Source organism: Capsella rubella, unplaced genomic scaffold (genome assembly GCF_000375325.1).
Source record: "Capsella rubella cultivar Monte Gargano unplaced genomic scaffold, Caprub1_0 scaffold_1, whole genome shotgun sequence".
NCBI classification, from domain to species: domain Eukaryota; kingdom Viridiplantae; phylum Streptophyta; class Magnoliopsida; order Brassicales; family Brassicaceae; genus Capsella; species Capsella rubella.
This window is the reverse complement of record NW_006238923.1, coordinates 6,057,110-6,080,613: the sequence shown is the minus strand read 5'-3', so window position 1 is coordinate 6,080,613 and position 23,504 is coordinate 6,057,110. Positions and strand designations below refer to the sequence as shown.

The following is a 23,504-nucleotide window of genomic DNA, read 5'->3' as shown; positions in this document are numbered from 1 at the left end:
CTCTCTTATTACTTTGTCTATTGGCTGATGTGGATACTAGTGGGTCCCACCGCTCGTTTCAAAATGGACGGCATCGCTTAACTGTACGTTTTTTTTGCTTCTCCTTTTTAATATTCTTTTAAATTAAGGAAATTTTCACAACATTAAGAAAATCTAGATTTGGTCATCTATGTGCTTCAACACCAAATCTATTAAGAAAGGAAAAAAAAAAAGTGGGAAATAAATGTTAATTTTTTTAGGTGACCAAAAAAACAAAAAAAAAATGTTTATTCTTTCGAAGACCATCATTCTCTTATTTTATTTTATTTTTGTGTATATTTTGATTATGACTATAGAATTTATATTAGGTAAAGAAATGTTAAATGTGGAAAATAAAGTTGTACCCCCCCCCCTCCCATGGTTTTAAAATGTAAAGATAAGAAAATGTATATATTTGCTTTGTTAAATAAAAATTTTAAGTAAATGGCCATCTATATTAATTTGAGATGAATTTTTTAAAAAACAAAAACAAAAACGTGAGCGGCAGGATTCGAACCTGCGCGGGCAAAGCCCACATGATTTCTAGTCATGCCCGATAACCACTCCGGCACGCCCACTTTTTCATAGCGTCATCGCTTTTTTAATATATTGTAAGTAACTTGACACTACACAAGCCATTGATGATGATCTGCGAGCTCTCTCTAGTTAAACCCTAAACTTCTTACATTTGTGCATTCGTACGGATTCATACACTCTCAGATCCTGCCTGAGTCATTACGGCTGAAACCTCTAAACTGCAGAAATGGCTGCTGCTTTAGCTTCCAGAGTCACCCGAGGTTCGTTTTCCACCTCCTACGCTTCGTTTAGTCCCAATTCTTTTTGTTTCTCTTTACATTATTATATATTTATATTTGATAAAGTTTACTTCTTTCAATAAAATATGTGCTCCATACTCTTTGATCTTATTCAACACTGATTATTACGAACCGTGTGGGAGTTTAAAGATGTTTTGAAATGATACTAAATCTTCTACACTCTAATGAGTCACAAAAAAAAAAAATCCAATCTTTGAGAAGATATTTGTGTCGTTCAATTTGTAATCGCTTTGAGTCATGATCTTTGCTTGGTTCATGAAATGCAGACTCAAGATTATTACTCTTTTTGTTCTTGTTGTTGATGTTACTAACTCATGCTCAACTCTTTTCTCTTTTGATTCGATTCAATCGACTATATGAGCAGGACGTTCATTGATTGGAAGTCTTAGCAATGCTTTCTCTGGTTTGATGAATTCCTCCATTGGAATGATGGATGGAAACATCCTCTCTCAGGTCAAGCCTCTTCAGGATATATTTTTGCCAAAATATCTTACCTTTATGAAACTTTCTTCTTGTACGTACATATATAGAGCAGAGACACTGTGAATTGTCCTGATGATTTCCAATTTAACAGCAACAGCAAAGGACTTTCATTCAAATGGGGACGATTCTCAAAGCCGTGGATAACTCTGGTGCAAAAGAGGTGATGTGCATTCAATCCCTTAAAGGTAAGAAAGGAGCAAGACTTGGCGATATCATTATTGGTTCCGTGAAAGAGGCCATACCAAAAGGTAAAGTGAAGAAAGGGAAGGTCGTGTATGGTGTCGTTGTGCGTGCTGCAATGCAGAAAGGGCGCGTTGATGGGAGCCAAGTCAGGTTTGATGACAATGCGGTTGTAATTGTGGGCTTTAAGGAAAAGAAGAATCCCGATGGTTCCAAGAATAAAGTGGAGTATAACCAACCCACTGGTACCCGAGTGTTTGGTCCTGTCCCACACGAGATGCGGCTCAGACAACAGCTCAAGATCCTTACTTTGGCTCAGCACATCGTTTGAAAGCTTACACCATACTAAAAACATCAGATTATGATCTCTTCATGTGACCCTTATCCATTCATTACTTAGGTTTCTGCTTGATTACTGAAACTCTTTAGCTTCTTTATTTTTAAGACTTCACAGGCCTTATCCAATCAATTATGATTACTTATTCGCTATGTTTTCTAAATAAGTTTACAGAACAGTTGAGTAACTAATCTTACTTTTTGCAAAACAACAGATATCAGAAAGTAGTTACTCTTTCACAGCAAGTATATGAAAAGAAGAGAATATATTACAGAAAAGTATTAAGGTTAATGCGACATACAATTCAATTACAATTCCATACGCCACATCTCCAATATTACAACATATATCCACCTACTCTTTATAAGAGATCCCAAGATATAAATGATCAAAAGAAACACTTCTTCTCTATCCTTCTTATACATAACAAACATACACATTCAAGTCCATGAGAAAAAGGAATGGACTTTTTAGCTATGCATCATCAAGTCTTAATTCTTCTTCCCCCAACATTTCGCTTCTTATTTTTATGTAAACTTGTGGAAACATTAAAAAAAAAATATAAGAAATAATAAAATTATAGTAGTGTAAGAACTCGAGCGTACACTGTGTTTCAAGATCTGGTCTTGAACTTTCTTTGAGCTTTCAAGTCGACCACTATTATTGAGATATTGTCTTTGCTTCCTTTTTGAAGAGCGAGTTTGGACAGATATTCAGCCGCTGCTTGACACGCATGGTCTTCCCCGACACCTCTCTCAGCTAAAGGCAATGCTCCATTCTTCTTGTGCCAAGCCAATATCCGCTTCCTTGCAAAATCGCAAGCTTCTTGGTTGCTCATGACGTCCCAAAGTCCATCACTAGCCAATATAAGACACTCGTCTTCTCTAGCTCGTGGCATAAACATCACTTCAGGATCTGGTATTACATATGGCTCCAGATATTCATCACCTGAAAACCAAAAGCAGATTGAAACCCATTCTGAGGAAATCTACTAATTGTGCGGAGACTGTAACAGTCATGATCCTCATCTTTAAATTAAGGTTACTGAATGTTCAATTTATCGACAATTTTGACCTATAACTCTCTTTCTGTCACCGAGTATAATGTGGGTTTGACCTACCAATGGACCTGGACATGGCAAGAACACCAGAAACACGAGCGCCTTGCCATTGTATAACCTTTCCTCCAGCTTTTTCTATTCTTGCATACTCATCCTCTCTATCTGGCTGCAGAAAGAGAGTAGGATGTTTCATAAATGAGAAGTTAGCAACTTTCTCAGATGTGTTAAATTATCTATTAACAGAAAGAGATGAAGTTTTACTTTGTGGTCAACTGACAAAGGCATGGAGTCTTTGCCTCGGAGTAAAACCGCTCTTGAGTCACCACAGTTTGAGACTATTATATGCGATGAACAAACCAAAGCAACCACAGCTGTTGATCCGACAGTTTCAGGGGAAACAGCTTCAAGAACCATTCTATCAGAAGAACCAACAACTGGTCTGTTGATTTTCCCTTTAACCTCATTATCGACCTTTAGGTAACAATCTACAAAGACTTTCTCCCACTGGACCTGCCTACCCTCGCCAGTGTTCCTCCTACACAATTCATCTTTAATCCGTTCGACTTCTTCAGCCAAAGCAAAGTGGATTCTATCATGACAATAGTCAGCAACCTGCAAGAATCCCATTTCCACCAAAGCCGTCATATATTACATAACAACCTGCAAAGAATCCCGTTTCCAGCAAACCCTTATCATATATACATACAACCTATGGCAACAAGACATAAATTCATTTATACATACAACCTATGGCAACAAGACATAAATTCATTTATACATACAACCTATGGCAACAAGACATAAATTCATTTATCTCCCAGGTTCACAGTTGAATTAACGCTTTATTGCTAATATCAATATAAGGAATTACAAACTACAGTACCTGGGCGCCTCCATGGCCATCATATACACCAAAGAAGTGGCTAGTGAGATATGGGAGACTTGGACTCATCCCTTCATGATCCCCCATAAGCATTTTGATGGGTATTTTCAAAAAATGAGGTAAAGCTTTAACAGCATCCTCCATTTCAGATCTTCCACCGCAAATTGAAACTGTGCCCCAAAGAGGTATACACTCTAGTTCATAGACACTCCTGCTTCCTCTTGCTACATTAAGATTTTCTCCAGGCAACCTAATGACTACCTCCGAAGTTGCCACCTCCATATTCACGTCGTGAGTCAGACTTGCAATAAGGACTTCAGCTGTGGGAACCTGTTCTATGGTGGTCTCGTTAAGGATAATCGCAGTAGCAAGAACACGTCCGTTATCTGTTTCAACTGTATCTGGCAAGCTTATCTCAGACCTAGCGTCCACAACTATTAAACCCTCGCTTATAATAGTCGCATCAGATACTAATGGCTCGTCTTCTTCTGATTCTTGGACAGTTACACTAAAATCAGAAGACAAGCTTCTCACTTCAGATAAAGTTTTCTCTTGTGGTTCTTCTGAAGGATGTTCCAACAAACAATCAACCACTCCATTACAATATCTTTGCCTTTTGTGATCACACAGCATGTCAACTGCATCGGTAACATTCTCCAGCTCGGAAATATCTACAGAAGAAGAGATTCCTGAGTCACACATGGTGTTGGCTAAACTCAAAGTCAGTGCAACCGCCGGTGCAATCTCTTCCATGAGTTGCTTAAGCTGCTTCCACACCTCTAACGACTACAAACAGAGCTAAGTGATTCAATAAATTCCATCTCCTACTCTAAGCTATGGTCTGATGACGATCTTTAGTGATACTACATCCAATTCAGCTATCCACTGTAACCCAACCGGCGTTATTCCGACACTAACTAAAGCACGGAGTAGTGAATCAAGAAGAAGTGGGTACCTCCGGTGAACAGATCTGACGGATCTACGCGACGGATCCCTCTGCAAATTTGATCACTCTCTACGATCCTCTATAACTATTGATGAATCAGAAGGAAAAGACACTCAATAATCTCACACCAGCACAAATTTAGAAACCCCCAAAATTGATCAAAAACATGTTTTTACTCATAGAGAAATCACAAGAGAGAGAGAGTAAGACACAAAGCTCAAAACTTGAAGCAAAAACAGAAACAAAAGTCAGGTGAAACAGAAGAAGAGCAAGGACAAGAAACAGAGAGGATTGATAAGAATCAGAGACATATATGAATCACATACACACAAAAGAAAAGAACCTAAAAAGTTGAAGCCTTTATCTTTATCTTTCCAAAACGAAACATGGGTTCTCCTGGTGGATCTCAATGGTTTTTTCTTTTTTTTTTTACCCAACCCAAAAAAGATAAAACAGATTTTTCTTTTCTTTTTTTTATTATTATAAGCTCTCTCTCTCTCTCTACGGAATCCCAAGTTCTTTATGTGACCACGACCTCTATATTATTAACACGTTGATCCAATCAGTTATTTTAATTAATTAATTAATCTTTCTTTTATTCAGTAATGGCAAGATTGGTGCCGCGTGTCCTTTCCTCTTTTAAAGGTCAAGTCTTCTTCTGTTTTTATATCTTTTTAATTTTTATAAAAGACTTCTTCTTCTCAATACAAGTAAGTTACAAGTTACAGCAACTCTAGTTTATTGGGTTTAGTACTGCTATCTTTATATATGATACACGTATGTATATATTGTTACACTTGTGGGTTTCCATCATCATATTATTGCTTTTTTAGAGGAATTCAAATGTTTAGAAGAAGATGTATGTATGTTAAAAAGATCCTATCGTTTTTTACGTTTGGATCCAGTTTCATGCCCACTTCTCTCTATACAAGAAAAGTCAACAGAAAAACAACTTAAGACTTTTCTCGCCGACCAAAGTCTTAAATGGGCTCAGTGCAACCTTTCCTGGTCAGTCACTTTATATGAGCTTGAGAGCAGAGAGAGAGAGAGCAGTGATGATTCTGTTTCCTGGGTACTAATTTTATCTCATCTGATGTTATAAGACAATGTCTCGATCATCACTGGCAATAGTCAGCAACCGAGGCTCTTTTAAAAGCTTATAGTATAAATTTTAGCATGGCAATAGTCAGCTAGAATACATACGCACTCAAGGCTCTTTTAAAAGCTTATATAGTATAAAATTTATTTTGCATTTAAACTATCAGTTGACACTTGACAGTGTAAACATTCTTGTGACTGATTGAGTCGTTCCACTGAATGCTTTTTATCACTTTAATCGCTCCCAAGTATTTGTTTTTTTTTTTAAAAAGCTTTAATAGTTGTTATAGCGTCCACTTGTTTCAAGATCTGGTCTTCAACTTTCTCTGGGCTTTCAAGTCGACCACTATGATCGAGACATTGTCTTTGCTTCCCTTCCGAAGAGAGTTTCGAGAGATAAGCAGCTGCGGCTTGGCACGCCTGGTCTGCCTCTACACCTCTCACAGCTAAAGGAAAGGCTTCATTCTTCCGTTTCCTTGCTAACTCGCAAGCTTCTTGGTTGCTCATTACGTCCCAGAGTCCATCACTCGCTAATATTAGACATTCGTCTTCTCTTGCTCGTGCCATAAACATCACTTGGGGATCTGGTATTACATATGGCTCTAGATATTCATCACCTGAAAGTCAAAAAGGCAGGTTGATATAATAGGTAATGAATATACGATACTAAATATTCTGGCATATACAACTCTCTTAAGATTTCTGTCCCTGAACAGGATTGAAGACAAATCTGCAACTACTTCAACTACTTTTCTTGTTGTACTAATGACTTGTGTTGTTGGGACCTCATCCTGCAGGATAATCGCCGTAGCAAGAACTTGCACATGATCCACTTTCATTAAACTCTCGCTACTTCTTATATATATAGACACGTCAAGTACCTTTTCCTAGATACAGTTAGTTATTACTACCAAGAGACAGACAATGTTTTCTCCTCTGAAACATGTTTCCATCCATCATATACTATTTATACATCTTTGGTTTCCATAAAAATATCCAAGGTTCTCACAGCGACACAAAAGACAAAAAAGCCTAAAAGATCCAACTCTTTTTCCTTTTCAAAACCCGAACAGGTTGCCTCGATCTAGTGGTTTACCCAAATACAAAGTTAAATTCTTTTAATGTAGATTATATCTCTTTATATAAAACTTATTCACGTTTAATCCGTACGTAATTGCTTCCATTTGATCTGAAAAGTTCATTCATGGCATATCGATTCCTAGAAACTAATAGTATTATTTGAGAAGAATATACTGTATATATGTAATAAATCATCAAATTCAGTATAACAATACTACAAGTAATTACAACCGACCAGTAATATTTGTTTTTATAATTATTACTGCATGGTTGCAGAACGGAGGGAGTATAAAACAAGTTATTATTTCATGCATGTCATCGTCATGTATACAGGAAAAGATTCAGACGAATGTACTTCTGATCATCACAAATGTACACACTCGCCGATGATTATTAAAAAGTCGGTCCAATCAATTACTTTAAAACTTGTTTGGATTCCAAATCAATCTCCCTAGTTTACAAATTACAATTTACAAGATATGAGATGGCAGTTCCAAAAAGAAAAAAAAAAAACTTTGTAAAGATAAGTCATCAAATAAAAGACTGGTAAATTGCTGGAAAAAGATATAGCTGCTAAATTTAGCAAAGTGCAAATACCTATTATAAGGTTTGAATTTTGTCAAACAAACAAAAAAAAAAACAGTTGAAATCTGTTTCCTCTCCTCTCTTCTAAATTTCTTTACCATTTTGTCATTTTATCAATAGGTCTCCTCTCCTTCTGAGGGTAAAAGGCCACAAATCTTTCTAGTTTCTCGAGAGATTATCATCTCGAGAGCTGAGGAAGATGGCTGCAAGGAGGTTTAAAGGGAAAGACAACAAACCAGTTACCGTCATTGCCATTGATAAAGATAAAAACAGCCAACACGCTTTGAAATGGGCTGTCGATAACATCATCGCCAATTCTCCAAACTGTATCCTTCTCCATGTTCAAACCAAATTGAGTAATGGGCATTTTGTTATCATCATCTATATATAATACCATCATCACCACCACCATAATCCAATAAAAATAAATCTAATGAAATGGGATTATAACAGGAATTGGTGTAGGAGAGAACACAGAGGCTCCACATGACAACCAGGACGAGGCGCACCAGTTCTTCCTTCCCTTTAGAGGATTTTGTGCTCGGAAAGGAGTCAGACAATTAATCTCTCTTCCTATTTACAATATATATATAATCACTCACATATATGAATATCTATAACTCCTGACCTCATTATATATATGTATGCTCTCTCAGATTATAGCAACTGAGGTTCTTCTTCACGATATTGACATCTCGAGTGCAATTGTTGACTATGTCACCAACAATTCTATTGCAAATATAGTCCTCGGAGCCACTGCACGAAATTCCTTCCTCAAGTCTCTATCTTTCTCTCCTTTATAATCAGATAACTGTTTCATCTCAAAATTCGGTTCCATGAATGGCCTAAAACTTTTATGTTATGTGGTCTTAATTAATCAGGAAGTTTAAGGGCGTTGATGTGCCAACCGCACTTCTTAAAACAGCTCCAGATACATGTGCTGTCTTTATTGTGTCTAAAGGTAAGCTCATAACTAGCAGATCAGCGAGTCGACCTCATACACCTCAAGCTCCTCAACACTCTCCCCCTACTTCAAAACAACCTGCAATGATGTCTGATCCTGGCCGTACAAGTTTTACTTCCAGTGATTCCGGAAGGTAATTAACATCAAGTTTTCATCCGCTTCTGTCTCGTGAATCATTGTGCGTTTTATACTTCACAGGAATCATTGGTTTTGCTATTCTCGCAGGTCGTCTCCTACGATAAATGGGTCTTTTTCGCCACCTATACCTCACTACAAGCCAGATTTTAATAGGAGTCCTCTCTCAGAGCTTAGCAATGAATTTTCTCCCAGCGGCCACAGTTCTGAATCAAATGCTAGTTTCTACAGCATCCTAGGACGATCCACCTATGGAGGAAGCTCACATTCTTCCGCATCCATGGTTAGTAGTATCCATATCACGTTTCAAATTGACGTTCTTGCCTCCAATTTTACTGGCCTTTTACGTTTTCTTTTGAATCTGTAGTCTGAAATGACTGATGGAGAGGAAAGCGTATATGGGGTAAATATCACTGACCACCAGGTATATTAATGTTTTAAGAACATACAATTGATGTTTTCGGGTATACAGAATGTCAAGTGCATGGTTCTGACATGTTTGTTTTCTTTGTGCATGAATATGCTCAGAGTCAAAATCTTGAAGCAGAGGTGAGAAGATTGAGACTCGAATTGAAACAATTTAATGCTTCCATGTGTAGAGAAAGTGTAAGTTACTTGCTTCCCTGTTAGACGGCCGAGAATGTTTCCTTGAAAAGGTCCCAATATGAGTGACTTACATCAGACATTGAATGAATGCTTGCAGGCCCCTCATCTTCATGGACCTAGAGCTACCGTCGAAACTCAAAAGCTGGAGGAATCAAAGGCAGCAAGAGAGATGCTTAGGGCATTGTCTGAGATGGACAAGCAAAAAACACAGAGTGCGATCCAAGCAGCTGAAATGGCACAACGTCTAGCGGAAATGGAGACCCAGAAGAGAAGACTTGTGGAGATGCAGGCCAAGTTCAAAGAACAGAAGATGGCCAGTAGTATATCCTACAGACGATATAACATAAAAGATGTTGAAACTGCTACAGACGGATTTTCAGATACTCTAAAGATTGGGGAAGGAGGGTATGGACCCGTGTATAAAGCCGTTCTTGAAAACACTTCTGTTGCCATCAAAATCTTAAAGTCAGATGTCTCACAAGGCCTGAAACAGTTCAACCAAGAAGTAATAATATAATCTGATACTATCCTAATATATTGCATATCATGTCCATACTAATTTACATTTGTTTTCCTCACCAGATCGAGGTTCTAAGTTGCATGAGGCACCCTAACATGGTGATCCTCCTCGGTGCTTGTCCCGAGTATGGTTGCCTTGTGTATGAGTACATGGAAAATGGAACACTAGAAGATCGTCTTTTCTGCAAAGATAATACTCCACCATTATCTTGGAGAGCACGGTTCAGAATTGCTGCTGAGATTGCTACAGGACTACTTTTCCTTCACCAGGCCAAACCCGAGCCACTAGTACATCGAGATCTGAAGCCAGCAAACATTCTGCTAGACAGACATTTAATTAGCAAAATCAGTGATGTTGGTTTAGCTCGGTTGGTACCTCCCGCTATTGCTGATAGCTTCAGCCATTATCACATGACTGCTGCAGCTGGTAATACTTTCATTTTACCTTAAACCAAACAAATCTAATCTTTCCATCTCCTTTTGGTGTCCTAACATGTATCCAATCGCTGAAATAGGTACATTTTGTTATATCGACCCCGAGTATCAGCAAACAGGAATGCTTGGAGTGAAGTCGGACTTGTACTCATTTGGTGTGGTGCTTCTGCAAATCATCACAGCGATGCCAGCAATGGGTTTAAGCCATAGAGTAGAGAAAGCAATTGAGAAGAATAGACTAAGAGAAATTTTGGATCCCAAAGTATCAGACTGGCCTGAAGAAGAGACTCTGGTGCTAGCTCAATTGGCTTTGCAGTGCTGCGAGCTGCGAAAGAAAGACAGACCTGATCTTGCTTCTGTTCTGCTGCCTGCACTGAGCAAACTACGAGAGTTTGCAACGGAGGATCATGAAGTACGTAACTCTGATAGAATATTTTCTGTGTCACGTGCTCACAATTCGGTTCCTCTTTCCCCAATATCTCCCTCTCAGGTTGGTTTCTTAGAACCTGCAGTAATACATTTCTAATTTTCATATTGTTAAGGAATAGGTTGCAACTTCTTTGATTTCTTAGTCTCTATTTTAATCTTGTGGACAGAGGATGCATTGAGAACACCCTATTGATAAAACATTGGAATTTTGGCGTTGAACAAAATGAAGCTACATTGGCTATCTCTAAGAGCTGCGATGAACTTGTTCAGTTTAAGCATCTGATGTCATCTCATACATATCAGATCATAAACCAGCCAATGCGAATAAGGTTGTTGTCAGTCTCTCATGGTTTGTACTCCACCCAAAAGTTCAATGTTGCTCTTCCATAGTGTCGAAGTTCCTATTTTGTATATCAAACACTTTATTTTTTTTTTGTCTCTTGAAAAGAAACACCTTTCTTATAGAAGAGCTGTCTAGCCCTTGGAAAATCAACTCACCTCTGCGCAAGAGCATTCCATCTGCAGCACAATAAAATAATATCTAAGATACAGAAATTTCAAAGCATCTTATTTGAACATAAGTTTTGATGCAAGAAGTCACACACAAATTGTTTTATTTTAACACAAGAATTAAGGGAATACATGTTAGAGCTACACCAACAATGTTAGCAGACAAGGCACTTTGTTAATTTGAGACAAGACCGGCTTAGACTTAACACAACATCCAACAAAAATTTACTTGATGAGACTTGAGAGACAAAGAGCAGAAGTTCACAACAGATCCACATTATATAATGAAAAATGTTGTTGAAGTCGTTACCTAGAGAAATTTCAGAGATGAGACGTAAAACTACAACAAAAAGTGCAGCAATATAAGAAAACAAAGAAAACTAAGGATCATGTGTGATACTCGCACATTCTATATCGATGAAAAATCAGAGACAATAAAAGAGGTCCAAGCTAGAAAAGCCAAAAGCTCATAAGTGGTAGTAGAAATTAGATGGTCAAGGTCAACTAACGCATGAGCCCTCAACACTGGTGAATAACACAACGCACAATCCTATAGTGTGAATAGTGTACTATAACTCTTACAAAATGATTAAAGTAAAGGAAAGGAGAATGAAAGCCATTTCACTTCTTAGCCAGTCTGATAACAACATACACGCTTTCTGAACCAAGAGACAAAGGGGAACAACATAAAACGAAAGCTAGAATGATCATAAGCAAGCACTCATGGAGATTCGACCACCAAACGGTAAAACCTTTATTGATATAAATTGTATAAATAAAGGTTCGCATGTTAACTTTTGTTATATGAAAACCAGAATTCTACCCTAGAAACTCCTAAAAAATCTGGTTTTTATGATTTCCCCAATACATGTACTTCTAGATCACTCCGGTGCTTCATATGTGAGCACCAGCCACATCTGCAGATCTCATTCCTCGTGCTGCCTATAGACCGCACCGGTTCCGAGACATCATTCTTATCACTTTACCGCCACCACACCACTTTCAATTCCTGCGTAGATCAACCCAACCACTCCAATCCTATTACCCCAAGTGCGACCTGCCTGACCAGACGAATTCAAAATCCTGTTGATTTTCAGCTTAGTCGTGTCTCCATTTTCAAAGCTCCTCATACCGGAGAAGAACCCAGCTGTAGAGCTTGCTACAGAGCCGTCGAGATAACATATCCCTGTGTAAAACGTGAGATTTTCTGCCCATGATCGACGCTGTTTGAGGGACTCTTCCGTGAAGAGCAATTCTGGAAAAGTAGGGAGCTTGTAAAGATACTTAGCTTTGATCGGGATTTGGTAATTTTTGGTCGGACCCCATTCAGAGAAGAAAGAGAATTTAGGAGTGGTGGCAACAGCGAAGGAATCGACGTAGTGAGAGATGAAATTATTCTGATGTGTTGCAGAATTAGAAAGGAGACATTTTCAGGACTGATAAGATTTTGTGCTTGATTCGAATTTGACCCCTAATGTTTTATTTATAATAATTTAACCCAAAAATTGTCCCCAGTAAAAGTCTTTTCCAATTTCGACACTATAGTTTTCAAACTTTTACATAATATGTTACCTAAATTGTGAATTTTACCGGAACAACCACTTTGTAAGTTGATCTCTTCACATATATATAAATATAAAGATTTTATTTGGAATTGGAAATAATATTGAATAAATAAAATAAAAAAAGCCATAGTTTTTGAGGACAAGCCCGGCCGAAGAGTCGGCGGCGAGACGTTCCTTTGTCACCGATAATACTTGATTGTGATAGACACAAACGAAGAGAAACGGAGCCAGGAGGCGATAACAGAAGCATAGAGATGGGAAACCAGAAGCTTAAATGGACGGCGGAGGAAGAGGAGGCGTTACTCGCCGGAGTTGGAAAGCACGGTCCCGGAAAGTGGAAGAATATTCTCCGCGATCCCCAATTCGCTGATCAGCTCTCTAATCGCTCCAACATCGACCTCAAGGTTTTTATTATCTTCTTCTCAAATTACTTCTTTTTACTGGTGTTGTTGAAACACGGCAAACCCTAATTATTGAGTTTAAATCCCAACGGGAATGACCAATTAGACTTTCAGGAGTTGAAATTTGAAATTTTTGGTTGATACAATCTTCTCCCGATGCTTTGGTTTGAGAACATTTCCCCGACTATGTTACCAATGATGACCTATATCTATCTGGGTTAGGAGTTGAAGTGTGATGTGTTACTTCTAATATTGATCTTTGACTATTAGTTTCCTGAAGAAAGATGATAATTTGTAACGTTTTCTTGAGTCGAGTTTCGCTAGACTGGATAGTTTGTCTTTCTTCTCTAGTTTTCACCTGCGAGAAGGTCTTGATATTACCTGCCATCTAGCTGCTTGATTCACTATTATGGCTGTATATGATACTCGCTAAGAAATTGACAGAAACTGTGTTCTTTTTTATTTTTGTTTTTAATCAAATGCAATGCAAGTAATGCTGCAAAACATTTGTCTTAACCTCTAGTTATGGTAGCACCATGAAAATTTGAAACTTAAGGTTTAAAACAGGTAATTGGTATCCTTTTTAACTCTTTTCTGATTTTAGTTAGGAGAACCAGTTTTAGTTGATCACTGTCTATGATGGCTTTTGCCTAGGTCATAAGATCTGTTTGAAAATCGAGATAGGAACTCATATCAAACCCAAGTATTGTTTAATATGAACTTTGAGGTTAAAATCTGTGTCTTCATTTTATTTCATCTATTCAGGATTTGAAAATTAGCACTGTCTCCTTTATTTATTTACCTATGAAACACGAATCGTAGTCATCCAATGTTGTTTATATGTTTTAGGACAAGTGGCGTAATTTAAGTGTTGCCCCTGGCATTCAAGGCTCTAAGGATAAGATAAGGACACCAAAAATCAAAGCTGCTGCTTTTCATCTGGCTACCGCTGCAGCTGCCGCTACTCTACCTCCTACTGTTCTCCCTTCTCCAATTGTTACTCTTATCCGTAGTGTATCTTCTGATTTGAGCATTGATGAAAGTTGTAACATTGTGGTTGATGCAAAGAATGCTCCCAGGTTTGTTTTCTTTACTTTCATCTTCTCCGAGCCAATACTTAATCCTGTGCCGATTCATAAGTGATGTAAATTACTAGTCTACTTGTATTGTGACGCTTCTGATGAGCCATTATTTTGTGAAGATATGATGGAATGATATTTGAAGCTCTTTCAACCTTGACGGATGTTAATGGATCTGATGTCAGTGCAATTTTCAACTTCATTGAGGTTAGTCATATTTCGGCGTGCTCTTTATCCTGCATTTGTCAAACACTGATCTATTTTTCAAGCTGCTTATTGAGTTATGCTGAAAGCATAGTGAAGTCAATCTAATGAGCAATAGAAACGCCAATCTTATCTTGAGTTCTGAACAAACTACCCAATCATTGTACCATTTAAAGATGAGAATGAAGCATTGGTTTTGGCAACTTTGTTGATCAATAGGTTTAAATTACTTGAGTCATATCTATTCATCTGTCTTAACGTCTTCTCTGTCAATTAGAGTTATCAATGTATACTATTCAACCGCCTTTGCTGTTATCCTTGTTATTGCATAGAAGCCCACTATGATTCTCTGAAAAATTACTATAGAGCTCTATTAGGTTTAGAATCTGTTATCGTTGTAGCAGCTAATCTGTAATGAAAAAGTTCATTACGTAACGTTCCAATAATGCACTGGTATGCGTATAGCAGCAACGACATGAAGTGCCACTAAATTTCAGAAGGATTCTTAGTTCAAGATTGAGGAGGCTTGCTGCTCAGGGAAAACTTGAAAAGGTTAGCCACTTAAAATCAGTAAGTCTTAAAAGCCTTGCTTGAACAAGTGCGCAATCTTTCTTGGTTGGTGTTGTTTCCTCATTCCTGCATTTTTTTTTTTTTGGTATCTTTTGGTTCTTCAAAAATGCAACAATACACACAACAGACGCAGAACTTCTATAAGATGAATGACAATAGCTTGGTACCAAGAACACCACTTGTAGCGAGACCAAAAGAGACGAACGTGAAACCCCGGCAGACAAACAGTCAAGGACCCTCTGTTTCACAGGAGATGGTTGGTGAAGCTTCAATAACGGCAGCTTATAAGCTGGTGGAAGTAGAGAACAAACTAGATGTGGTCAAAGGATCGTCAGAAGAGATACAGAGAATGGTGAATTTGGCAAAACATGCTGAGAATATGCTAGCGATAGCAAGAGAAATGCACGAAGAATGTAAATACACTAAAAGAACCCTGACACTATTCTTCTTCCATGTCAAAAATTTGGGTGTCTAACATTGTTAAGATTTGTTCTGTTGCTGCAGGTTGTCAGGGAAAGATAATGTTGCTGAATTGAGGATGATGGAACAAAAGAAGCAGCACAGTATCTTTTGGAGTTTCATCAGACTCGCTTGGTGTTGGTATATATACTAATAGTAATAGGCTATTAGCTTTTTGCATTTATCTTTCTTCCAATGTTTTCATATGATACCAACTTAGGAATTGTTTGGACAAAAGTAACACTAACTTTCTTTCATTTTCATTTCATCATAAAAAGTAGGTAGTTGCGTAATTATCCGAAACATAAAAGTTCTGGTGTGGTTGAAAAGGTTCGTAGTAAAAACTTTTTTGTATTGTATGCTTTTGGAAACTAGCTTGAAAAAGGTTTAAGGACTTTGAATCTTTGATAGTCGTAAACTAACCAAGAATCAGTTGGCAAAGAACTTGCTCGAATTCACCCATTATGTAGAGATTTTAACTAAAGTTTGGTTTATGTTTTATGATCGCGTTTACGAGAGATTAGTTGAGCTTACAATTTCGCATTATATTAAAGAAAGGGACTAAAAGAAAAAAAAAATGTATATGACGTATACGACGCCGTCCCAACTCTTGAGCGTCACGTAAAATTAAAATCATCTTAAACTAAAGATTAGATAGATTAACCCTCCTTGTCTTGCGGTAGATATTTTTAGTATTAACCGATACAGTTTGGGAAAGTCTAGTACATGAATGAATGTATTTGAATTTATAATTACATTATTTCGGTATATGTCTTATGGATTTCAGATTGATATTTTATAATTGAATTGGGTAAAAATTGGTACAGAAGAAACATTAGGGGGGTTAAATCGAACCGAATAAAAAGAGCGTCGGGTTTTAAGAAACGGAGATCTGAAAAGTGATTATTACAGAGAGGAAGGAGATAGAGATTAGAGAGTCCCAACAGTGCGTGCTTGTCAATGGCGATCAAAGCGGGAAAGGTTTTGAGAACGGCTACTGCTGCGGCGAGGAAGTTCCAACAGAAACAGTTCTCAGCCACATCGTCGGCGTCTACAACCACACCAAATGTTTCCCCATCTTCCGGTGTAGGAACATTTCTTGGTTTTCCCAAGCTTCCTCGATCGGAATCTGATTTATTGATCTCCAAGTACATCAGACTCTACCAGGTATACATAATCTGAACAACATCAATTGTGCCATTTGTTTACGAATAATAATAGCCCACCACCTGTTCGATGAAATCTCTCACAGAGCGATGCCTTTGGTGACTTATTGTTTCTCTAGGGACGATTGACGAAGAAAGGTGATTTCACAGAGGAGAAGCTAACGAAGATGTTGTCTGGTGAAGACAAGATTGGAATTGGTGAGACGATGAAGTTGCTAGAGGGCCGCAAAACTGGTTTTGAATCTTCTAAAACACCAAACAACAACAAGCCCAAAGCCATTAAATAGTTCCTATGTTTCATCTCAGTTGTAACGACCCTGAAGCTTCAAAGTCTTTTTTTTTTGCATTCTTAGTTTGTTTTTGTTGGATTTCAACGAGTTTCTGCCTAAATCACAAAATAATAAATCCAAAAGATCAATTTTTATTATATGGTCTTTCTGGTCTGCATCAGTAACAGCAATCAAGAACCATGAGAAAATATGTTCGTCAGTCACAAATAGATACTTTTTTGGTTGGTGTTGCAATCTGTCCTAAGTATACACAAAAAAAATCTATGTATAGTTACTGTTTCTGATACAACAACAAGAACCCCCAAACATCAGTCAGCTACTTTCACAAGCTCACGCTATATAATACCTCCTTTTTTTTTCTTCCATGTCATACACACAACTGCATCAAGAGAACTATCTCCAGTCTGAAATCAAAATCCAGAGCCTACCTCCATCGATGAACCTGATACTGTTTCTACAGGTTGGAAATCTTAACGTATAATTAACCTTCAAGAGAGGAAGCTCCCAGAAGCTATACTGATCTTGGGGACATTGTATCTTGAGCTGAAAAATTTGACATATTTGACTGTTTCTTATTGAGCTTTGACCTTAGATGTCTGATTTTTGCGTCAACTCTAGCTGTGAATCCAATCTTTGTCTTCTCCCGTGCTTTGGAACGCTCTCGTGTCCACATTCTTCTATCCTCTACATCTCTCTTGTAGTATTTGATCTCTTGAATGAGGTGATGATCCAACGGATATAAGAATCTTTGAAAGGATATGTGGGCAAAGTAAGGGAGGACTGTGGTCACTGTAACCAAAAATGTGGTAACCCAATATATGGGTGCAGGAGCAAGTATCTCAACTAGAATTCTGTAGATGTTGCCTGAAAGACTTGGAGGCATCATCCCGTAGAGCGCTACAAAAAGATACCACAAACCGATGCTTCCCCAGATCAAGACGTGCTGAATCCAAGTAAAGTGACTCATCGTCAAAGCGATTTGCACATTCACAGCCCAAATAATGCAAGTAAACATGGTAGTACCAACAGCATCCATGTCAGCAGTTTGGCCACTGACTCTGAAAGCTTGCTCATAAATGACTCCAATGTTGAGGAAGAATATAACGAGGGAGGAGTACACACCATTTCCCATCCACCCGAGTATTCTATACCAATCAAAGAAGAGATTTTTCTTCCCTTGTTGGTATAACGCAGGAAACTGCAGAGCAAAGAAGAATTCTTTTGTGGTGAGTGAGATATTCATAGAAGTTTAAGGTTTGTATTCTCACAGCAGCTTATTTGAATCTAACCTGTAAGCAGATTTCCGAGGAAACATCTTGTTCAAAGACTCCAAGGGCAATCACTGGCAATGAAGTAAGGACGACATTGAAGAGTAATAGGTAGTAGTCATTATACACTGATTGCCCAGAAAACCCAGTGAAAGCCTCAAAATAGAAGAGAGTCAGACCAAATGCTATGTTCTTGTAGAAGAAATAGCAGATCTGGATACAGAACAATATATGTTAGAAACTAAAAGAGTAAAATATGATGCATTAGAATTAGAAGACATCTTGTAAACCCGTATACCATTTGAGCTATTCTTTTGTAGCACCAGTGTCCATGGACGACGAGCAATCTTTCAAGAAACCGGAACTGGGCAATGGAAAAATCACTTGCCATAACAGCCTGCAAACGAATGATAATCAGCAAAAAAATGCAGATGTGGGATATCATTGTACATTTGCTACAAGTTGGGACTCTAAAAAATACATTCTAGTGAGACTACACTAACCTGCATTCCTTCAACCCCACTAATACCGACACCAATATCAGCTTCTTGAATCATTCCAACATCATTTGCACCATCACCTATTGCCAATGTGGTTTTCCCGGTTCCCTCTTTAACTAACCTCGTTACCTTGTTTTGGAAAAATTTGAAACAAATATAATTAAAAGGAAACTCATAATGCTAATGTCTTCAGATACATGACATAAGAGAAGGGGGGAAATACCAAAGCTTTCTGCTTAGGAGACACACGACAGCAAATAACTGACGCACAATCGACCGCCAAAGCAAGAAACTGATACTTCATCTCATCCTCCAACGCATACGTTAGGGTTTTCCCGTCAATGATCAAAGCAAATGCAGCGTGTGGATCTTTCTCCAGCTTCACCATTTGTACAGCTTTTGTGATTTGATTCAAAATATTCTCCTTCACAGCCTGATTACATCAAAAGACATATTAATTGAAACTTTAAATTGTAGGTCCTTATGCTTAAGAAAGGGAAATGATTTTAGCCTCATATTACTTTTGCATCTTGAGATCCTCCTTCTGAGTTCATCACAGTTATACATATCTGTTTCATGCCTTGCCGAAGTAGACTACACGAATATCTGCAGTTCAAAACATAAAAAGTAAGTTAATGATAGAACTTCAAAGATAAATTTGCTTCAAGGTATTGTAGTTGTTCTAACCCGATGTTGATTGCTGTTTCCATCTTATCCCCAGTTAAAACCCATAATTTGAGGCCAGCTTGGGCAAGTTTATCTATGCATTGGGGCACCTAATTCAAGAGAAAAAGTAAACTCAATTTTACATAAACAAGATGAAGAAGGTGGAACTAAAGTGTCGTGTCTGATATATATATATATATATATACCCCTTTCTGGAGTTTGTCCTCCACAGCAGTTGCACCTATAAGAATAAGGTCTTTTTCGATCATATCCGATATCCTCTCAAGCAACTCATCTCTATCAGATCCTATAGAAGTTTTGGCCTTGTGAAACTCAGCGTTCCAAGCTGAATACTCATCCTCGTCAAGCTTTCTATATGAAAGTGCAAGAGTACGGAGTCCTGCTTCTCCATATTCATTTAAATGCTTAGTGGTAGGCCCCAAGTATGTCTTCCCATTCTTGGCCAGTCGCTCAAATATGATACTGGAAAAAATTTAATAAGAACTGTTTCAATATACATGAAGGTATAAAAACCAAACGGACTATATCTTTCTAGCTTTTCGTCTAACCTGTCAGCTCCTTTGCATAGCAGAAGAATCTGCCCTTCCTCGTCACGTACAACTACTGACATTCGCTTTCGTTTGCTAGTGAAATCCAACAAATTCAGGACTTTATACTCCCTGCATTGTTCTGGTACACATTCAGGATGGGTGTTTAAAACCAATAATCAAAGAATTAAGAATAGATATCTACGAAGTCTCACCTTTCAGTAGTTTGCCCTGACGAAGATAACCTTTCATGAACATAAACGCTTGATTGGGTTCTCTTAAAGAACTCAAAACCAAACTCACTAGCAGCAGTAAGAAAAGAAGCTTCATCTGGTGACTCTGCTTCATAAGTGTACTTGCCAGTCTCCTCGTTAAGCTCGGGAATAGCTGTGTGACAAATAGCTAATATGTGAAAGAACAGCAAAATGTCATTTGTATGTGGCTCTCTCAACCAATTCCCATCCATTAGCCGGATATCCTCAAAACCAAACCCCTTTATAGGAATTCTATGATTATGCTCAGCTTGATGATTAATGCTACTTTCTAACTCAATTTCTTGAGCCTGGGCCCTTGGAGTACTTAACCTACTGGATACTTCTCCGTGATCATCAAGATCAACAGCCATCTGCTGTGCAGCAGCAACTTCGACTTCACTGGAACGTACTCCATAAGAAGTGCCAGCAATTGAGCATTTCAGAAAATCCATCTGATTACAAGTCAAAGTTCCCGTTTTATCAGAAAGGATAGTATCCACTTGTCCTAGCTCTTCATTTAGATTCGATGTCCGTGCGTGTGCTGGAACACCACTCTCACTATCATACATATGTAAATCTTTATTGATGAAAGATGCCTGCAACACTTTCACAACCTCAATGGAGACATAAAGAGAGATTGGTATCAAATATCCGTAGAGCAACAGAGCAGTGATCAGATGGACAACTCCAGCATAAACAGGATTGATTGGATTGGTTAAGTTCTCAGGCTCCTCGGGTCTTAAGTACCACCATTTAGGCATGTGAAACTTTGTCTCCCAAGCAAATCCCGATGAACTTATGCAAGAGATCAAAATAAGTAGGACGAGAAGCGTGTAGATGATATAATCCATTGTCTTTTCTATTCTGCTCCTTTTTGAAGGCGACTTTGTTGAGTTCTGCATCACCTTAGTATCATGCCCTGTGAATACCACCACTCCATAAACGTAAGGTGTATTCCTGAGCTTTGAATCTCTCAACAAAATCTGACTTGGATCCAGTGGAAATATCTGCCGCTCATACTCAAGATTGCCAACAAATGTGTAAAGATTTGGGTTTGGATCTTCGCATCTTATTATCCCCGTGAAATTCTTAAAAGATTCGTCGTCATCCAGCGATAATGTTGCTTCCAAGGACCTTTTCACTTTCAAGTTGGTCTCGCCATCTAAATTCATAGTCTCTACATAACAAATGCCATCCTCATAACTGGAGGATAACAAGAGCAAATCAGCAGGGAAGAAGCCGTCTTTCTCCACTTTTACAATATCCCCAACACTAATCTTCTTCCACTTTCTTCGACGGAACTCGCCATCGCGTTTATGAACATAAGCTTTCCGTGCATTGATCTTGACATCTTGCATAAACCTACTCCAGTCTTCAAGAGCCTCCTTTAACATACTGAGGCCAACAACAAACACCAATGGAGCAATCATGCTCCATTTGTTGAAGGGCGAAAGAGGGAAGACGGAAAGGATCGCAGCTACCAAGAAGTAGAAATTGGCAGCACGGTGAAACTGTTCGTAGAGGGACTTGGGAAAGAAAGTGATCATATTGTACCTGGTGGTAGAGACATAGTTAGAGCGGTATCTCAAAGGTTTCTTCTTGTGCATATGAGGCTGATTACAGTGCACAGTCCTGCTAAATCCTGGACCTTGGATTGGGTGAGGATCTTGACCCTCATCTGCAGTTGGCCTAAGACATCCAAATGTGTATATATGGCTCAGTCTCAGCTTAGACCTTCTTCTACCTCTAGCCATTCCCTAAAGAACTTCAACTCAAGAACAAATACAGAATGTTTATCAAGAATTCTTCTTCTTCATCAAGCTTCTCAATTGTGCTCAATGTCTCATATCCCGAGTAAATGTAGGTCTGCACAGAAGATTGAAACCCAATACACACAATTAGAATTTCCATAAGATAAAGGTTCGATCTTTTGAAGAAACATACTGTATATATATATTTATGTAAAAAAAAATATACTTTATACGAAAGCTTAATAGAAGTCAGTAATCTCAAATCTGACGAGTAAAACTAAAATTGAGCCTCAAAATTATCAAATTTTAAGAGACCAGCTGAATCGAATTTAACAATTTGGATTTTTCAAATCTAGCAAGAAACTCGGAAAAAGACAGAAAACAAAAATATGAAACATTTAAATTCAAACGCATTTGCCTCTGCTCGTACCAGAAAAATGAAAGAATCAGTAAATAATCGGAAATTCCGATTGATCCGGAAGAAAATTTAGGAGCAAAATGTGAAGGGAAACGCAGAAAGCAAGATCTTAAAAAAAAAGCACAGAAGTAATAAACAACATTGACTCTCAAGATCTCTCAGACAGCTAAATCTGGCTGGAAATTACCGATGGGGGAGAGGGAGGAGACGAAATCAGCAGGTAATTAACAAACGAGACACTCCATTTCAGCAAAAAGCTGATAGATTCATGAGCTTTGATGACAATGGCAGATCAAGACGCAACCCAAGACCAAAAAATTTAAATAAAAAATATGAAGGAAACTTTCTCTCTCTATCTCTCTCTTTCTCTCAGATAATTTGACTTTCGTTCTTCAGAGACGTACTAGTAGTAGTAGCACACACACACACACACAGAGGGGGTTTTAGAGAAAGACACAGATTTGGTTCTCTCTTTTTGTTTTCGGTAATAGCTTGTTGCTTCTTGCTTAAGAGTTAAGACTGACTGAGAAATCTGAAGGCAGTGCTGCAAGGATCTTTCTGTGTTGCTTCTTCTCCGTCTTCTCCTCTCTCTCTTCCAGTATGATCTCTCTCTCTAATTAACTTCAAATTAAACTACTAGTCGTATTTTTAAGAAATTATTTTACTTTGTAGAAAAAAAAATACACACTCTCACACAAATCTACTACAAATAAATGTCACAACTGAGTTTTAAAAATAAATAATGATCACTAAAAATCGTAGTTTAGCTGGAATGAATGATATAACAATCGTGTGATCAAATGGACTGAGTTTACAATACAAATAATTTTTTATGTGAAATGACTGGTCATATTATTTTCCATTTCAATTAACTCGATCTCAATCCCTCTTGAATATTGGTCAGACAAACAAAAATTACAACAGCAAAAAACACTTGTTTCACTCAAGTTTGTGGAAGTAATTTTTTTTTTATTATAAAAAAACACGTTAAGAAATATTTATATTTAAAACCATTCAATAAATGCCGACAACTCTTTTATTATTATTGGTGTTTTCAATTAGTTTTTTTTTTTAAAAAGTCTTTGTATTTAGTAGGTACATATTTTAAAAAAGTTTGTGGAAAATTTATTTAAAAGATTTTACCATTCAGTTCAGTGTGTTGGGTCATGAGAAAGAATCATGTATTTAGCCATTTGTAGCAATTGGGGGGGGGGGGGGAGATGAATGACGTGTCTCAGAAAACACCCTTTTCTTTTACGAA

At 37.8% G+C, this 23,504-nt stretch overlaps 6 protein-coding genes and 1 non-coding gene across 11 annotated transcripts; 4 read left to right on the top strand and 3 right to left on the bottom strand.

Moving 5' to 3' along the window:
- Window positions 1-514: 514 nt before the first annotated feature.
- TRNAS-AGA lies at window positions 515-596 on the bottom strand. The gene has a single exon. It is a non-coding gene; the product is annotated as a tRNA-Ser (tRNA).
- Window positions 597-721: 125 nt separating this feature from the next.
- LOC17900435 (50S ribosomal protein HLL, mitochondrial) lies at window positions 722-1,999 on the top strand. 2 transcript variants are annotated; one of them, XM_006304176.2, is made up of 3 exons: window positions 722-815; window positions 1,219-1,307; window positions 1,435-1,999. In XM_006304176.2, the coding sequence occupies exons 1-3, from the start codon at window positions 782-784 to the stop codon at window positions 1,846-1,848; spliced, it is 537 nt and encodes a 178-aa protein (XP_006304238.1). In that variant the 5' UTR covers window positions 722-781; the 3' UTR covers window positions 1,849-1,999. The 2 variants fall into 2 exon arrangements, with proteins under 2 accessions (XP_006304238.1, XP_006304239.1); XM_006304177.2 differs by having other exon boundaries at window positions 1,429-1,999.
- A 101-nt stretch (window positions 2,000-2,100) lies between these two features.
- On the bottom strand, window positions 2,101-5,174 carry LOC17899999 (protein phosphatase 2C 7). The gene is made up of 4 exons (XM_023789279.1): window positions 3,798-5,174; window positions 3,176-3,526; window positions 2,975-3,080; window positions 2,101-2,802 (listed from the first exon to the last, which is right to left on the bottom strand). Exons 1-4 carry the CDS (start codon window positions 4,548-4,550, stop codon window positions 2,468-2,470), a joined length of 1,545 nt encoding a protein of 514 aa, XP_023645047.1. The 5' UTR covers window positions 4,551-5,174; the 3' UTR covers window positions 2,101-2,467.
- Window positions 5,175-7,575: 2,401 nt separating this feature from the next.
- On the top strand, window positions 7,576-11,063 carry LOC17898283 (U-box domain-containing protein 35). Its single transcript, XM_006306839.2, has 11 exons — window positions 7,576-7,862; window positions 7,960-8,057; window positions 8,163-8,284; window positions 8,388-8,603; window positions 8,696-8,888; window positions 8,973-9,029; window positions 9,134-9,211; window positions 9,309-9,716; window positions 9,794-10,157; window positions 10,246-10,655; window positions 10,762-11,063. Exons 1-11 carry the CDS (start codon window positions 7,706-7,708, stop codon window positions 10,771-10,773), a joined length of 2,115 nt encoding a protein of 704 aa, XP_006306901.1. The 5' UTR covers window positions 7,576-7,705; the 3' UTR covers window positions 10,774-11,063.
- Window positions 11,064-12,782: 1,719 nt separating this feature from the next.
- LOC17898323 (telomere repeat-binding factor 4) lies at window positions 12,783-15,785 on the top strand. 4 transcript variants are annotated; one of them, XM_006303997.2, is made up of 6 exons: window positions 12,783-13,073; window positions 13,920-14,149; window positions 14,272-14,356; window positions 14,822-14,905; window positions 15,051-15,336; window positions 15,428-15,785. In XM_006303997.2, the coding sequence occupies exons 1-6, from the start codon at window positions 12,924-12,926 to the stop codon at window positions 15,457-15,459; spliced, it is 867 nt and encodes a 288-aa protein (XP_006304059.1). In that variant the 5' UTR covers window positions 12,783-12,923; the 3' UTR covers window positions 15,460-15,785. The 4 variants fall into 4 exon arrangements, with proteins under 4 accessions (XP_006304059.1, XP_023645214.1, XP_006304060.1 ...); XM_023789446.1 differs by having other exon boundaries at window positions 14,822-14,923; XM_006303998.2 differs by having other exon boundaries at window positions 14,819-14,905.
- Window positions 15,786-16,231: 446 nt separating this feature from the next.
- On the top strand, window positions 16,232-16,975 carry LOC17899127. Its single transcript, XM_006304238.2, has 2 exons — window positions 16,232-16,549; window positions 16,668-16,975. Exons 1-2 carry the CDS (start codon window positions 16,343-16,345, stop codon window positions 16,833-16,835), a joined length of 375 nt encoding a protein of 124 aa, XP_006304300.1. The 5' UTR covers window positions 16,232-16,342; the 3' UTR covers window positions 16,836-16,975.
- Window positions 16,976-16,999: 24 nt separating this feature from the next.
- LOC17897678 (probable phospholipid-transporting ATPase 4) lies at window positions 17,000-22,957 on the bottom strand. Its single transcript, XM_006303825.2, has 11 exons — window positions 22,431-22,957; window positions 20,036-21,940; window positions 19,842-19,952; window positions 19,479-19,755; window positions 19,294-19,382; window positions 19,128-19,212; window positions 18,830-19,039; window positions 18,610-18,735; window positions 18,405-18,503; window positions 18,128-18,319; window positions 17,000-18,036 (listed from the first exon to the last, which is right to left on the bottom strand). Exons 2-11 carry the CDS (start codon window positions 21,826-21,828, stop codon window positions 17,350-17,352), a joined length of 3,669 nt encoding a protein of 1,222 aa, XP_006303887.1. The 5' UTR covers window positions 21,829-21,940; window positions 22,431-22,957; the 3' UTR covers window positions 17,000-17,349.
- Between the last annotated feature and the right edge of the window lie 547 nt (window positions 22,958-23,504).